The sequence below is a fragment of the Podarcis muralis genome, chromosome 11, assembly GCF_964188315.1.
Source record: "Podarcis muralis chromosome 11, rPodMur119.hap1.1, whole genome shotgun sequence".
NCBI classification, from domain to species: Eukaryota; Metazoa; Chordata; class Lepidosauria; order Squamata; family Lacertidae; genus Podarcis; species Podarcis muralis.
The window spans coordinates 16,258,510-16,276,584 of NC_135665.1; the positions used below are offsets into that span (position 1 = coordinate 16,258,510).

The 18,075-nt window shown below is 42.3% G+C and overlaps 1 protein-coding gene across 7 annotated transcripts in view; it reads right to left on the bottom strand.

Moving 5' to 3' along the window:
* Window positions 1–1,910: 1,910 nt before the first annotated feature.
* The window catches only part of CDC42SE2 (CDC42 small effector 2), a 101,083-nt gene continuing 84,918 nt past the window's right edge, over window positions 1,911–18,075 (bottom strand). For all 7 annotated transcript variants that reach the window (XM_077936074.1, XM_028748080.2, XM_077936077.1 and 4 more), the window contains 3 exons: window positions 11,171–11,272; window positions 6,302–6,418; window positions 1,911–4,303 (listed from right to left, as the gene is read on the bottom strand). In XM_077936074.1, the coding sequence (XP_077792200.1) occupies window positions 6,320–6,418; window positions 11,171–11,272 (201 nt within the window). In that variant the 3' untranslated portion in view covers window positions 1,911–4,303; window positions 6,302–6,319. The remainder of the gene's footprint in view (window positions 4,304–6,301; window positions 6,419–11,170; window positions 11,273–18,075) is intronic.

Genomic DNA, 18,075 nt, shown 5'->3' on the forward strand with positions numbered 1-18,075 from the left:
CATCCCTATACTGACCTAAATGGCCTCGGCCCAGTAGACCTGAAGGAGTGTCTCCACCCCCATCATTCAGCCGGGACACTGAGGTCCAGCTCCAAGGGCCTTCTGACAGTTCCCTCACTGCAAGAAGTGAGGTTACAGGGAACCAGGCAGAGAGCCTTCTCGGTAGTGGCGCCCGCCCTGTGGAATGCCCTCCCATCAGATGTCAAGGAAATAAACAACTATCTGACTTTTAGAAGACATCTGAAGGCAGCCCTGTTTAGAAAAGTTTTTAATGACCGATGTTTCAATGTATTTTTAATCTTCTGTTGGAAGCCACTCAGAGTGGCTGGGGAAACCCAGTCAGATAGAAGGTGTAAAAATAAATAATAATAATAATAATAATAATAATAATAATAATAATAATAATAATAATAATTATACCTGCAGAGCTAAAAAAGCAGCAGAGTCAGATCATCTGCAGAGTTTTGTTTAAATATAAGTAGGATAATTTTTCATCTGAATAAATGAAACACTTTTGACTGCATTTGACACTTCTCGGTACCCCTCTAGGTATCCTTTTCATTGTTCATTCTTGATGATTTGTGCTTGTGATGGTACTGGGGCAATTATACGCAATCTTTCTTTCAATACTGTTTGCACCCGCTCTTAAAGGATTCAGGGTGGACATACGGCTTCGTTTCCAACTGGTTCATGTCCAATAACTTCCTGCTGAAAACCTGACATTTTTCATACCATAAATGTTTGGGTTTTATTTCTTTTTTGTCCAACTTTTGTTGCACCATAGAGCAAGAGGAATGCTCCAGAAGGCAGTAATGAAATTACATTGGGAAGCTTTGCAGAAGGACTAAGATGTGCAGATGATCCAGAATGAATCTACATCAATTACATGTTGCAGAATATACCCACAGAAAGCACCAGTGTGGAGGTGTCCTTATTAACCTGCCTTTTCTATTAGTATAAAAACTAGAAATTGTGAAGCGTATTAAGGGAAATGTTGAAGGCTAGGTTTATCCAAAATCCCTAGCTGTGATTACTTGGGAATAAGAGACACATCCTGACCAGAGGTGGTCATATTTATGAGTTCTTCACCTGACATTTGGAAGACTGCTGCAGTTGATACCTGTGTGCATCAATTCAAAGTGTTGGTGTTGACCTTTAAGCCCTAAACGCCCTTGGCCTAGTATACCTGAAGGAGCATCTCCACCCCCATCGTTCAGCCCGGACACTGAGGTCCAGCTCCGAGGGCCTTCTGGCAGTTCCCTCACTGTGAGAAGTGAATTTACAGGGAACCAGACAGAGGGCCTTTTCAGTAGTGGTGCCCGCCCTGTGGAACACCCTCCCATCAGATGTCAAGGAAATAAACAACTATCTGACTTTTAGAAGACATCTGAAGTAGTGATGTTAAATTCTCCAGATGTTAGGGTGTTAGAAGTCCAAATAAGCCCCTGTAGGGCCTTCTTGGTAGTGGCACTTGCCCTGTGGAACGCCCTCCCATCAGATGTCAAGGAAATAAACAACTACCTGACTTTTAGAACACATCTGAAGGCAGCCCTGTTTAGGGAAGTTTTTAATGTTTGATGTTGTTGCTTTTTTTATTATTGTTATTGGTGTTCTGTTGGGAGCCGCCCAGAAACCCAGCCAGATGGGCAGGGTGTATATATAATTATTTCTACAGAATCTGATTTGAGAAAAGTGGGTGAAATCTTCCATAGCAATGCTCTGGGCTTCAACGTTTTGTTAAATAGTGATCTAAAAGAGAGTCTACAAAGCTGCTTCCATATGGTCCCCAACTTTACCTCCCAGTAAAGCACTAAAACTGAAAAGATGAAACAGTGTTTTGAAGGCCGGCAGGCTCCAATCCCTCCAACCAAAGATAGTGGTTATGATAAAGAAATAGGTAAGCCAGCAGCTGAAAGAAAACATTTATTGAATCAAAAGTCAATATTCTCCTTTCAATATCTACAAGACAACATTGAACTTACATTATTTAAGAATGAACATAATGTACAAAAAAAAGTATGTTTGTTATAAAAATATGTCTCTCTTTTCTGGCGACTGAGCTGAAGATTATTACTTTTCCCCCAGACAAAACAAATGCTCCAAAAATTTTATTTTCCGTCAGCAAGGACAAAAGTGAAAATAATTCTGAAATCCTATATTTTGAAGAGCATTTTTTGAGAATGTACACAATTGAACTAAGATAGCTATCATTAACTTGCCATTTATTTGACCCAAACAGCCAAAGAGAGGTGCAACCTCATAAATCAGCAGCTCCAGTCAGTGAAGATTTGATGGGACATCTAAATCGGATCTTTGCCCCACAAAATTGTATTACGGTCCTGAATAGCCTTGCTGTCCTCAGAAGTCTATGGGATCAATGCAACAGGAACATCTTCTGGACTTAGCTCATTGAAATGAATGTGGAGCAATATCTTGCACAGATGTGCTCAGCCACTGCTTCTACTCATTTCAGAGATGTTTAGACATATGACTTCCTTGGTAGATTGGGCCTTCAACAGTGGTCTTGGATCATTATCCAATTGATGTTGTTTTATTAGCTTTTGAAAAATATTAATACTTTCAGCAGTACCAGGAATTTTTTTTACAAAACCTGTTTTTTGATTACCTTTCATTCTAGTGTCTTCCCATTACAAATTATCAGTGGGAGCAGAGAGAAATATTTCGGCATTAACTACAAAGCAATGCTAGTTTCATGACGTTTCTGCATGAACCATGTGGAAATGAATGGATTTTATGCCGCAAATTCTCTTTTCTTCCTCTCTCTCTCTTTTGCGTTGGGTCTATCTGTGCTTGTCACTTTCAAGAACTTTTCCAATTAGGCTCAGTAATGCCACTTGCCAGTTAAGATGTTAAAAATGTATGAGGAACATTCTAAATGTGGTTTTAAAAAAAATATTTTGCTAGTGTTTAATCAACTGACTTCAGCTTCTTATGACCAAGGGGGCATGAGGGTAGGGAAGATGAAAAAAGAAAAGAAAAAAGAAAAGAGGACCACTTACAGAAATATTTCAAGAACAGTGCAATATTAAAAAACACAATTTTCACACTTTGTGAAAGAGGAACATGCTTTGGAACCTGAGCAAAAGGCTTCTTGACCAATATAGCAAAAAGCCACCCTGTATGTTGTTTTCGCTGGCACCAGTTTCTGCCAGGTTACTATGTTGCTTTCAGCAACTTACATGGCCCCTAAATATTTAGTACGCAGAAACTGCCAACTACTTAGAGAGGTCAACTAAATTCCAGCTATAATATTGCAGGCAGTTCAACATGCTGCTACTGGCAATGCCGGAATGGCCTAAAATTAAGCTTTTTTTAAAAAAAAAGTGGGGGGAGAGAGAAAAGAAAAAAGCAGCCAACATAACAATGCCTCTTTAACCAGACAAAAGCGCAACCACAACATTTAGTATGTACGTTACTACACCGGGTTACAATCTTGAGGTCAGCTCTTTCAAATAAATATACTGAACATTTACAACAAAATGCCTTATGAACGCAAGCTCTCTTTATTATTTCAAGATCAGCTGGATCAAAACCTAAGACGATGTATTTCCAAAGCAGCTAAAAGATACAAGACCTTTTCCCCCAGAGAGATTAGCATGATCTGGTGCCATTGCAAAACTTTTTAATCAGCAATAATATCATCCATCTGCAAGAACAAGCATTAAAAAAAAAAGTTTTTGGCACCCAACAGGCCACCATACCAAGCAAATTTACAAAGCATGCGCTCATATACTCTGCTGATTTCTGACTGTGTGAAATGATCATTGTGCTTGCAGGTCCCAGACCTTTTCCCTAAAAAATAATAAAATTATATTAACAATGACAGGTTCAACATATTAATAGGAACTTGCTTGCTTCTAATCACAGAAAAGGAAATAAGGATTAAAAAAAAAAAAAAAACAACCGATGAGAATGCCGTAAACGAGGCCTTGCAGAGGGAGTAAAAATAAAGAGGTCAACCCAACACCAAACTACATGTTTAGATCGCTTTAAAATGTTGTTTTAAAATGCCGAGAATAGACTAAAAATGTCCCCCAAAGAACAACTCAACCAACCAATACATGTCCACAGATGTTTCGGTAGCAGTGAGATGTAAGCTTGCCACTTGAAAAGCATGACAAGACCAGTCTGATAAATGTCACCCTCACAGCAGAAAAGGAATGTTTCAACGGCGTAATCACAAGGGGTGGGTGATGAACCATCAACTTCTCTCATGAGCACAGGAAGCAGTCACCAAGGCATAGAGGAACACAGGAAAGAAGGTACAGATATTCACAAGGATCTGTGGGGGAAAAAACCAGAGCAATGAATGAGTAAGAAGACAAACAAGACATTCTCAAAACGAGGGCAGAAATGTAGCTTGCGGAATTATGTTCACATGTGGTGGCGCTGTAAATATGTAAAAAAATATATATAAGGAGATAACAGAAATCACTGGGTTAAAGTTGACCAAAGTTCCAGAGGCAGCATTATTATCAATCTACGATGGGGTGGAAGGTTCGCAGGCTATGAAGGACTTGCTCACAAACTTATTGACAGCCGCACGAATGATGATAGCTAGGAAGTGGAAGGGGCAAGCAGAATATAAAATGGAAGAATGGTATAAAGAGGTGTGGGATATAGCTATTCATGCTAAATTAACATGTGTCATTAAGGTAAGATGGGGAATATGCAGGGGAAATAATTTTGAGGAGATATGGAGGGTGTTTGTAGAATTTGTACTGTTAAAAAGGGGTCAAACCATCGCAAGAGCTGCTGAAATTTTGGGAGGTTGGATAGTTATGATGGAATGGTCGCGGTGGTAGGGTGCACATTTTTATTCTTATTTATTTATTATTACTTCTTTGTAAAAAAAAAAGAGTGTATAAAATGTAAATAAATGTATAAAATAGAAATAAAAGAATGAATAAAAGTGGGAAAAGAAAGAAATGTAGCTTGCAAGCAGCTACTACTGAACATGGCAGCCACAGGCTGTGTTCTCTCAAACTGTGACACATAGCGCAAATTTCATCTCACGTTGAGACATCATTACAATGCGTGTTTCCTAACCTCTAGCAGCAGTAGGAAACCATGTGTGGGAGCAGGGAACTAAGGAACTTAAGAGATTGTTTGATGGAACCACCTACTGCTATCAGAAATTTTAAAAAATGCTTGCATGCTCTATTTATGCAATCATGCTTTAACTGTGATGTTCCCCCTTCTTTGCAATTTAACTGCTCTCATTTTGGTACCACTGAGAACGTCGGGGGCCAACATTTCCTACAAAGATGAGCGCCAAAGGCCTAAAGCTAATTCCTGACGGACGAGTGTGCGAAATCAGTCAAACAAAATCTCTTTCTTATAATTGGTACTGGAAGTAGTTGATCTTATCCCTCATTGCATAATACCTAACACACATTTGCACGCACATATTTCTTGCATCTGGCTCCTGGGCTAGCGGCAAATATAATGAACAAGCTACCGTATTTTTTGCTCTATAAGACTTACTTTTTCCCTCCTAAAAAGTAAGGGGAAATGTGTGTGCGTCTTATGGAGCGAATGCAGGCTGTGCAGCTATCCCAGAAGCCAGAACAGCAAGAGGGATTGCTGCTTTCACTGCGCAGCGATCCCTCTTGCTGTTCTGGCTTCTGAGATTCAGAATATTTTTTTTCTTGTTTTCCTCCTCCAAAAACTAGGTGTGTCTTCTGGTCTGGTGCATCTTATAATAATAATAATAATAATAAATTTTATTTATATCCCGCCCTCCCCAGCCTTAGCCGGGCTCAGGGCGGCTAACAACAATAAAACAGTACAAAAGTACAGCATAAACAACACTCTAAAATCATTCATTATAAAATTAATTAATTCAAGCCACTGGCAACCATTGGGCCAGAGCTCCGCGAAGATTGCCGAGGGAGGGAGTCAGGCTGCACCCTGGCCAAAGGCCTGGTGGAACAGCTCTGTCTTGCAGGCCCTGCGGAAAGATGTTAAGTCCTGCAGGGCCCTGGTCTCTTGTGACAGAGCGTTCCACCAGATCGGAGCCACAGCCGAAAAAGCCCTGGCTCTAGTTGAGGCCAGCCTAACTTCTCTGTGGCCTGGGACCTCCAAGATGTTTTTATTTGAAGACCGTAAGTTTCTCTGTGGGGCATACCAGGAGAGGCGGTCCCGTAGGTACGAGGAAAAATATAGAGCGAAAAATACGGTATCTACAGAGAATCGCTTAAAAGGAGCACAGCAGCTTCTTTTCTGTTACTAGCGGAGAAAAGTCGGCAACAGCACTTGCAAATTCTGTAATACTCACTCAAAGTATGTCCCACGGTTATCCCGCTTTTGTATCTACAAGCTGCATTTGAACATTTGCAGACATTCCTCCTCCATAGCCTCCTTTGGACTGCATTTGGTTCTGAATTGAACTCACCTAGACATACAGGAAAAGGGTAAGAAAGAAAGGGGTATGATCAGCCATGAACTGGTGGACTCTCAAGTTCAGACCCAGAAACCTCCCCCCTAAAATAAATTCACACTTGACTCAAATTTTGGTTTTGGTTTTTGTCAGAAATTAGGCCACAACTTTATTGATTACAGAAAGTGACTGGTTGCATAGGCTCTGGTTCGACTAGCTCCCTACACCCTTGCAGGTAGCGCTGACCCAGAGCTCTATCATAGGTCAGCCAAGGGTGAACACCTGGATAGGCGAAAAGCCAGGAACAGACTATGTCCGCCACCCAGATGTCCCCCTGGACTCAGGCACGGGCACAACCCCCTCTCAGGGTTGACCAAACCATTGAGTCCCTGGATTCCTTTAATGGAATACCCTTCACATAGGGATGGCGAGAGTGTTCCCCCATCCCTATCACCTGAACCAGAGCCTATCGGCCACCTTACAAGTTGTGACGATTTGCTACGCGGCAGGGGAAACCCAAATGGCAACAGCCAATCAGCCAAGTGGGGAAAATTCCTGCCGTGCCCCTGTCCCAACGACAGACGACACATGATGGTATAGCAAGGTCAAGTGCAACAAACCCTAAAAGTAGGGAGAGGTGGGCGGGTGTTCCGAATGCACGTGCCGAAAGAGGAAGCTCTGGGTCACATGCATGGGCATAAATAGGTCCCTCAAACTATTTGGACTGTGTCCCATTGGCCAGATTGCACCCAGCTTCGAGGGACCTACCAATTGGGAGTTGTGGCTGACCAATCGTACCCACCCACAACACAGGGTGTCAGTTGTCCAGGTCTCACCGTAATACGTGCCCTCTTTAAGGGAGGAACTGATTTAGCACAAGTTCATTCCTAGACGGTAGGTTTACTGGCATTTTAACACATTTGACATGGATAGCACTTTTCCTAGTTGTTTAGTTTCCATAAGGAGAATAACATCTCTTTACTAAACCAATGCTGTCCCTAAAGGACCCCTGGACAGTCAAGTCCAGTCAAAGGCGACTCCAGGGTTGTGGTGCTCATCTCTCTTTCAGGCCGAGGGAGCCAGCGTTTGTCCACAGACAGTTTTCCAGGTCAAGTGGCTAGCAGGACTGAACCTCTTCTGGTGCAACGGGACACCATGACAGAAACCAGAGCACACGGAAACGCCATTTACCTTCCCGCCGCAGCGGTACCTGTTTATCTACTTGCACTGGCGTTCTTTTGAACTGCTAGGTTGGCAAGAGCTGGGACAGAGCGACAGGAGCTCACCCCATCGTGGGGATTCTCATGCCTAATGCCTGGACATCAGGGCCAGGGGGAGCTGTGTGATCACATGATCACCACTTTGTGGGAATAACATGTGAAGGGACCTTTGGTCCCTCGTAGTTGTAGCATGGGATTAGCGTTTTGTACATCGTTTGATGTTGCAGCTGATAAACGGTACATGTGTGATCTTGAGTTATAAACATGGCTTAGAAACAGAAAATGTTTTTCTTTTCAGGAGAGACAAATAGAATCGTGTATATCATATAAGAGTCCAAAATTTCTTACACAGGATGTATGCATTGCCACAGATGTCTTATAAATAGATTTCTACATAGCTATGCAAAAAAGACCCATGTTTTCTTCCAACTGATTCATCTCTTACTCTCTTAACAGGAGATTTATTTAAGTTGAATGTTAACATATCAATTCCGTTAGATGAAATAAATTCTTCTAGGATGAAATAGACAGAGACAAAAATGTTTTGAAACACTTATCCATAAAAATATATGAAAATAGCATTTATTACTGTGATTTGTAAGCCATGATTCAAAACAGACTTTAGGGAGAACAAATTTATTTGGGAAAATTGGGGGGGAAAGTTATGTGTGCAATAAATATGCAAAACAGCTGAGCATGAAGTCACTTTGCTACAACAATAATAATATTGTACATGCATAATGTATTTTAAAAATGCAAGAATCAGATATAAGTATGCCCCTTTTTTGTAAGGTGAAATTTAAAATTCTCTTTATTTTTGCTATTTTAAAAATTGAAATATGTATTCTGGGAGCTCAGATCCCCAACCAGCATGAAATAAGGAGATGATAAAGAGAACTCTGGTTTAAAGGCATTTGGATCTGTAACTTCAAGGCAGCTCATTTCCCATGCCTTCACAGAAACTCCAAATCCATCTAAGGAATGGAGAGGGATTTCTCCAACCTTGTAAACACCTTTAATGCATTTTAAATATAGTGCTGTGCTGGCGGAACAAAAAGCACAGGGAGTTTGTTCCCTCTGTGCTTGTGCAGCAAGTTAACAGCCAAACCTGCCCTCCAATATGTGCAGCCTAAACCTCAATTATTCACCTCAATTCTAGGTTTGTAAACACCACCTCTCTGCCCTCCTCAGTGAAGATGTGAGTTCTTTTGATTCTTGCTTCTAGTGAACTATGTTAACATAGGAATGTGTAACTTTAGAGATTTCTACCTAGGGCTATCCAAGTTTTCTGCAGGATATTTCAAAGGTCATGCCAATCAAAGAATTCTAGAACAGCTGATTTGTTAATTTTATCAGTGGTGTGTGTTATTTTCCTTCGTTTAGCAGCTCCTAGGTTTTTTTCTTGTACGGTTAGATAGCTAGCTGCAGGCAAACACACATTTTGGCCTTTCGAGAAACAGTTTCAGTCTTTCCTTTGAAGAAACTAGTTAGCATACATTTTTACATAGCAGATTTGAGCCTATTAAAAAAATGATAACAAGAGTTTCTTGTACAATAAAAGGGATATAGGAAAGAGCATTTTGGGTTGGAAGAAGGAAGCTGAAGCTGTCTGTGTTCTAACATGCATTTTTTATTACAGACTGACATCTTCTTGGGGAGAAAGTACAACTTTTTCTGTTTACTAGACAACACTACAAATGTTCTGAAAAGAGAAGTAATACTATGCTTCTAACACTGTTTACCCCCCCTTACTTTGAAACAATCTATAATATACCATTTAGGTTGTCCATGTTACAGGCTTTCTGATATTATTCATTTGAGTGAATCAACTACAATACTCTTATATTTGATATGCTGATGTGTTAAAGGTATAAATGAATCCATAATTTTCTTAATAGGATACACCAAGGCTACAGTCCTATATATACACTTACTCAAACACAAGCACGATTTCACTATAAATATATACAGTGGTACTTTGGTTTTCGAACGTCTCAGAAGCTGAACGTTTTGGTTTTCAAGCGCTGAAAACCCCGAAGTAACTGCTTCGGTTTTCTAATGCTTTTTGGAAGTTGAACGTGCCATGTGGCTTCCATATTGAGTTTTCCGTAAGTAAATGCATCCAGAAATAAATGCTTCGGTTTATGTATGTTTTGGAAGTCAAATGGTCTTCCGGAACGGATTACGTTCAAAAACTGAGGTACCACCGTATTTGTTTTCTAGCTGCCCCTGAAGAAGACTTCTTTAACTAATTAGAAATAATGATGCTTGAATAAGTTAACCAATTCCTTTGCACCTTTGAGTTTTCCTTTCTACTTCTTTTCCCAGTACTGATGCATTCCCTCCTGAATATATACTGCCTCGTAAGAGCTGCAAAATGGCATGCCCAAAAGGCATCCAACCTATTTTTGGCATTAAAATATAAGTATTTGAGCATCTGTGTCATCTTGTAAAAAAAATTGAAGTAATATTTTACATCACCTCTCTAATCTTTAGTGTAGGGTGGACTACAAATCTAAATTGTTTAATGTTTTAGAATACAGTGGTACCTCAGGTTACATACGCTTCAGGTTACAGACTCCGCTAACCCAGAAATATTACCTCAGGTTAAGAACTTTGGTTCAGGATGAGAACAGAAATTGTGCTCCGGTGGCCTGGCAGCAGCAGGAGGCCCCATTAGCTAAAGTGGTGCTTCAGGTTAAGAACAGTTTCAGGTTAAGTACAGACCTCCGAACGAATTAAGTACTTAATCTGAGGTACCACTGTATATACATATTCAAGGATACAGTCTAAAATGCTGCAGGGATGGTGTGCAAGGTTCACAGGCTATGAAGGATTTGCTCACAAATTTATTGACAGCTGCACACATTATTATATCTAGGAAGTGGAAGGGGCAAGCGGAATATAAAGTGGAAGAATGGTATAAAGAGGTGTGGGATATAGCTATTAATGATAAATTAACATGCGCCATTAAGGTAAGATGGGGAATATGCGGAAAAAAATTATTGTGAGGAGATATGGAGGGTGGAATGGTCTCGGTGGTGGGGTGCACATTTTTATTCTTTATTTATTTATGATTATTACTTTGTCAAAAAATATATAAAATGTAAATACAGTGGTACCTCGCAAGACGAATGCCTCGCAAGACAAAAAACTCGCAAGACAAAAGGGTTTTTTGTTTTTTGAGTTGCTTCGCAAGACGATTTTCCCTATGGGCTTGCTTCGCAAGACGGAAACGTCTTGCAAGTTTGTTTCCTTTTTCTTAACACCGTTAATACAGTTGCGACTTGACTTCGAGGAGCAACTCATAGCACGCGGTTTGGTAGCCTTTTTTGAGGTTTTTGAAGACTTTGGTGATTTTTGAAGCTTTTCCAAAACTTTCCCGACACCGTGCTTCGCAAGACGAAAAAAATCGCAAGACGACAAAACTCGCGGAACGAATTAATTTCGTCTTGCGATGCACCACTGTAAATGTATAAAATATAAAGGGAAGAAAAAAGCTGGAAAAATAAAATAAAATGTTGCAGGATTCCTAGCAAGAACTTACCGAATTCATTCCACTAAAGAGATCTCCTGAACCTACATGAGCTGTGTGAACAAAGTTTGTTGGCTCACCAATCATACTCCGATCGATTCGCCGCCGTCTTTTCTGAAAGGGGAGAAAGAAGACACCAGTTTCATTCAAAGGCAAATAAGGTTTAAATATGAAGCATGAGGCAAATAATAAATGCAACTGGAAACTTACTTTTAACCAGTGCTTTTTTTCCTTCAAAAAAAAAAAAATGTTTAGGGGTACTCTCATTTTGACTCATGAAAATCACCATTTTAAAGTTCAAATCGGCAAAAATAAATACAGTAAATGGACAAAAGTACAAAGATTCACAAAATGTTTAGGGGTATGCATACCCCTGTGTACACCCAGAAAAAAGCACTGCTTTTAACTGCTTGCAAAGAGTTTAATGTATTTTAGTTCAGAACTCATCTTCTTACTTGAAAGCACAATCCATGGTGTGTTTTTAAAAGGCTCACATTGCCTCTATCAGCCATCTAGGTCAATTCATATACTTTTCCAGAGAGAAGGCACACTCCTGGTGTCCTCGTTCTTCGTATCACATTTGGGTAGCTGACTTCTCCGTGGTCCATATTTCATAACTTAATTTCTTTGTAATTGTTTATAAGTGCAAGTATAAGATGCGTATGCAAGACAAGAGTCAGCAAAGGTATATCAAGGAGGAGTCAATTCTAACTCTGTTTATAAAGGTAAAGGGACCCCTGACCATTAGGTCCAGTCGTGGCCGACTCTGGGGTTGCGACACTCATCTCGCTTTATTGGCCGAGGGAGCAAGCGTACAGTTTCCGGGTCATGTGGCCAGCATGACTAAGCCGCTTCTGGCGAACCAGAGCAGCGCACGGAAACGCCATTTGCCTTCCCGCCGGAGTAGTTCCTATTTATCTACTTGCACTTTGACGTGCTTTCGAACTGCTAGGTTGGCAGGAGCAAGGACCGAGCAATGGGAGCTCACCCGGTCGCGGGGATTCGAACCGCCAACCTTCCGATTGGCAAGCCCTAGGCTCTGTGGTTTAACTCACAGCACCACTCGCGTCCCTCTGTATTCTGTTTATAATCTAGATCAAATGTTCCTCCTGTGCCTGACTCTTTTCCTTTCTCCTTCTATACATATTCTATAGGTAAAGGTAAAGGTACCCCTGCCCGTACGGGCCAGTTGTGTTCGACTCTGGGGTTGCGCGCCCATCTCGCTCTAGAGGCCGGGGGCCAGCGCTGTCCAAAGACACTTCCGGGTCACGTGGCCAGCGTGACAAGCTGCATCTGGCGAGCCAGCGCAGCACACGGAAACGCCGTTTACCTTCCCGCTAGTAAGCGGTCCCTATTTATCTACTTGCACCCGGGGGTGCTTTCGAACTGCTAGGTTGGCAGGCGTTGGGACCGAGCAATGGGATTCGAACCGCTGACCTGACGATCGGCAAGTCCTAGGCGCTGAGGTTTTACCCACAGCGCCACCCGCGTCCCTATACATATTCTATACAAGTCTGTAATTTGCCAAAGGGCTGATGAAAAGAGGTCCTCAACTGTTGAGCATAGAGGAGAGTTTAAAAAGAAAAACAGGAATCTTATGCTTTTTAAGATTTAATGTTTTATTATGTTTTTATGTATGTTGGAAGCCACCCAGAGTGGCTGGGGCAACCCAGTCAGATGGGTGGGGTACAAATAGATCATCATCATCATGTGTCTGGGGAAAAATCTGTTGTATGTATGAATGTGTTTAATTTGTTTTCACTTGATGCATGATAATTCCTTGTCTGAACTAGATATTTACTAGTACTTTTTGTGATTGCACTCACTGGTATGGAGTAGGGGTTTTTTTGGGGGGGGGGTTGCTGCCATTGGTAGTCATTTTATGTTTGCACCCATGGCACTTTTATCAAGGTAAGAAGAGTACCTCACCATCATGTTTTTAACTAAAGGATCACAGCTAATTTCTTTGTTTAATTACCACTTAACACACCTATTTGAACAGCTTGCTCTCTTTGAGAAAGCATAGCGTATTAAACTTTAATCTCCCGTGACTTCCATGTTTTCTAAGATGGAGCCAAATATCATGTCATTCCTAATATCAAGCAAATGCGGCACTCTTAGGCTGTGTGGTGAGGTCACCCTACAGTGTCAGCACAGAATTAAGTTGTTTTATAACAACTTAACACTGGATTTGCCCTCTAAGTTTTGTTTTTGTTTTGAAATCTGTTTAGCAAGATGGAATTGAAATCTCGGTTTAGTAATCTTCATTCCAACATCTAATACAAAATATTCTCATATCTATCAGTGAAGCAGAATCAAATAGGTAATGTCTCATCTGAACAACACAATTCTAGGCATGTATTTCTTTTTTTAAGAGTCAAAAAAATTAAACATTATGCAATTGCCCTGAAGAGTTTTCTTGAGCCCTTCACTGCTGGCCCTATAAACCTGCTCTCCATCACATATTTAAAGGGGTCAGTATCCTCCTACTCTTGGTATGTGATGAGATGGCAAGACCACCTAGAGCTCTGGGTGGGAGTTTACACGTCTCATCAGCAGGATTTTTGTGCTGTCCAAACACTGCCCCAGTTGAGTCACTGCAAATCAAAGCCACAGCTGAGAATACATCATGGGCCATAGCCCATAAAAGCAAAATATGTTTGGAACGAACTCGAGCCCACAACACGCATGCCCTTCTCCCAGGCCCCCCACTTATTCCGGATAACTAACACACCAGGATTTCTGGACTCCTTAACATGAATGTTAAGCATCTCAAAGCACGCCAGATCTACAAAACAAAAACAAAACTGCCGGCCCTATAATCCTAAACACATGTACTTGTATGCAGACCCCATCAATGTCAATGGAATTTGCTTTTCTCAGGGCTTGCACCCCCATCCTATTCTCCATTTTAGCCACTTGAAGAGAATGTTATCAAGAAACCTATCAAATGGGAGAGGACAAAGGAGAGTGGCTTAAAAAATAACAATCCACACAATATTATGCTATTGAAGCTAATGCCAAGTAGGGTTCGGCAATATATCAATATATAATCCGAAACCGTTTTCAAGTCTCTATCGTGATATCAGTTTCATAATTTTGACCTGGCAATATATTGCGAATCACTATTTTGTGTGCGTGTGCAAAAATTGCAATGTGGGGAAAACCATGCAGCCAGCCAATGCCTCTACGTAGCTCCATCCTTAATTCAGATATTGTGATATATCAGTATATAACCATGTTTAGCTGGTAATATATCACAATGCTGAAAACCAGATATTGCCCAGCTCTAATGTCAAGAGAGTACTTCTAGCACACAGCTAGAGGAGTCTTCCAGACATTTTCCCTTGCTGACCCAGAGGAAAATCAGCCTAAAGATAAAGGTAAAGGTACTCCTGACCGTTAGGTCCAGTCGTAGGCGACTCTGGGGTTGCGGCGCTCAGCTTGCTTTACTGGCCGAGGGAGCCGGCGTTTGTCTGCAGACAGTTTTTCCGGGTCATGTGGCTAGCATGACTAAGCTGCTTCTGGTGAACCAGAGCAGCGCACAGAAATGCCATTTACCTTCCTGCCAGAGCTATTTATCTACTTGTACCTGACGTACTTTCAAACTGCTACGTGGGTGGGAGCTGGGACCGAACAACGGGAGCCCACCCCATCACGGGGATTCGAACCGCTGATTGGCAAGCCCAAGAAGCTCAGATAACCAAAGGGCCCTCCTGGATTAGGCCAAAGCCCAATTAGTCCAGCATCCTGTTGCCACACTGACAAACCAGATGCCCTCAGGAAGCCCAGAAACAGAACAGGAAGCCCAAGAACACTCGGCTCACCTGTGACTGACTGGTGGCCATCACTCTCTCATGGGGGCGAATTTCACAAACACAATTATCTTGCTAGCGTAGCATGTATACTTATTCTCTAGATAAAGTTAAAGGTAAAGGGACCCCTGACCATTAGGTCCAATCGCGGACGACTCTGGGGTTGCGGCGCTCATCTCATTTTATTGGCCGAGGGAGCCGGCGTACAGCTTCTGGGTCATGTGGCCAGCATGACTAAGCCGCTTCTGGCGAACCACAGCAGCGCATGGAAATGCCGTTTACCTTCCCACCAGAGCGCTACCTATTTATCTACTTGCACTTTGACGTGCTTTCGAACTGCTAGGTTGGCAGGAGCAGGGACCGAGCAACGGGAGCTCACCAAACTGCCAACCTGATAGGCAAGCCCTAGGCTATGTGGTTTAACCCACAGTGCCACCCGTGTCACTATGCTCTAGATAGGACAGTCATAATCTCCTGGGTTACCATGGAAGGACATGTGGATCCAGAATTGCCTTCACAGTCACTTACAACCCCCTCTCCCATCTGCCCTCAGTCTGCACTGGTGAGTCAGACTCAAGAGACTTCCCCTAAACAGCCTGACAGTAGGATTGTTATCAAAGCTGCATATGTTTCTCACCACTAAAGGCATTTAAGCATCCACACGGATATATCATTCACAGGTTTTTGTGTGGTTTTGGCTAAGATCCACATGAACAATGAGATCACAAAAGCAGTTCTCTGAATTGAAGTTTGGTCTGTGCCATACACACTGAAGAAGCAGAGATCGCCAGTGTCGAAGCAATGATTCTTCAACATCAACTTCTTTGGACTGGTCATGTTGTGCGGATGCCTGATTATCATCTTCCAAAGCAACTACGGTACTCTATTCAAAACTTTAAAATGGAAAGCTGGAGGTCAACAAAAGAGGTTTAAAGACTCTCTTAAGGCAAATCTTAAAAAATGTAGTATAAAAAGGTAAAGGTAAAGGTACCCCTGCCCGTACGGGCCAGTCTTGCCAGACTCTAGGGTTGTGCGCTCATCTCACTCTATAGGCCGGGAGCCAGCGCTGTCCGCAGACACTTCCGGGTCACGTGGCCAGCGTGACATCGCTGCTCTGGCAAGCCAGGGCAGCACACGGAACACCGTTTACCTTCCCGCTGGTAAGCGGTCCCTATTTATCTACTTGCACCCGAAGGTGCTTTCAAACTGCTAGGTTGACAGGCGCTGGGACCGAAAGACAGGAGCGCACCCCGCCGCAGGGATTCGAACCGCCGACCTTTCGATCGGCAAGTCCTAGGTGCTGAGGCTTTAACCCACAGCACCACCTGTGTCCCTAAAAAAAAAATGTAGTATAAACAAAGACAACTAGGAAACACTGGCCTGCGAGCGCTCCAGTTGAAGAACAGCCTTAACCAAAGGTGTCATGGACTTTGAACAAAAAAAATTCCTTCCAGTAGCACCTTAAAGACCAACTAAGTTAGTTCTTGGTATGAGCTTTCGTGTGCATGCACACTTCTTCAGATACACAGTGTGCATGCACATGAAAGCTCATACCAAGAACTAACTTAGTTGGTCTTTAAGGTGCTACTGGAAGGATTTTGTTTTGTTTTGACTATGGCAGACCAACACGGCTACCCATCTGTAAATGGACTTTGAAGACGCTCAGACTCAGGATGAGAAACGTGCTAAGAGGAAGGCATGTTTGGCAAACCCTCACCATAATCAACTCCCGCCCAGAAACCTATGTCCCCACTGTAGAAGGACGTGTGGATCCAGAATTGGCCTCCACAGTCACTTACGGACTCACTGTTAAGATTGTGTTCATGGAAGACAATCTTACTCGGCTAAGAGTTATCGCCAAAGAAGAAGAAGAATCCCCTGGGCATTCCACTACCAACAATCACCTTGGAAATAAGGGTTTCATAACCTGTCTCTCCCCCCCCCCCCCCATTGGCTATATTATGAAAACAGGAAGCTGCTTATATCAAGTCAGACCATCTTGTTCAGTATTGTACACTGACTGGAAGTGGTTCTTGAGGGTTTCAGCAGCAGTCTTTCCCAGCTCTACTTGAAGACATCAAGGGCTTAACCTGGGCCACTGAGCTATGGCCTTCAAGCAGGTTCTGAGTCTAGATGCTACAGAACCCAGTGGGCTTAATGTGAGAACCTATTCCTGTTATTACATGATCCTGTGGTTTATAGCTACTACCACTTGCAAAAACAAAATTGGTGTTCTCTTTGATTCCCTTTTATGTATGTGTGTGATTCATGTCCTCTTTTGGGGGGCAACTGGCCATGCTGTGTAACCCCAACCTGCATGATCCCATGCAAAAACTGTTAATTCAGATACTTGTTTGGGATCAAAATTGAGGGTGGGAGGTGAGATGTGTTCCCAGTGAAATTCCTTTTCAAAAGATGGAGTCATGCCGTATTGCAAGTCATCGCCTTCTCTTTTTCTACAATTTCTCTACCCATACATGAGGTGAACCTTTGAAACTACAGGCCCCAGTTACTATGGCAACCGAGGCACTAGTTGAAGTTGTTCCGTTTTAAAGCTGCTAAACACAAACGTCACACCCCCACAGAGCACTGCTAGAATATGCATAGGATCTAGTCTCTCTCTCTCTCTCTATACATATATATATATATATATATATATATATATGCAGGTTTTGGTGTCCTCGGGTGTCTTCCCGTGTAAAAGTTGGGGTGTCTAGGCGACGTTTCGACGAGGTCTCACTCGTCATCTTCAGGCTGGTGCTTTCGGCTTCTTGTTACTGGAACAGAGCAGGATCTCAGTGTTTGAGTTCCTATAAATACTGTTGAGGGGTGTGGTGTATAGCCTCCAATGTTCTGGGCCGAGAGGAAGTTCCCAGGCTAGTGTGCCTTTTCTTCTTTTGTTCCTTAGTTGCTTGAGGGATATCTTGAGTGATTTCTTGAGTGATATCCTGAGTACCACTTAGGTGGGTCATTAGGTGTGGATTAGTTGCTAAAGCCTTTGTGTCTTGACCTCTTGAACTTTGTGAAGAGTTTTTCTGAGAAGATGGCTGTAGTTGTGCTCTGGCTTGGCTTCGTGTATAGGGGCGAGCTGTGGTTTTGTGG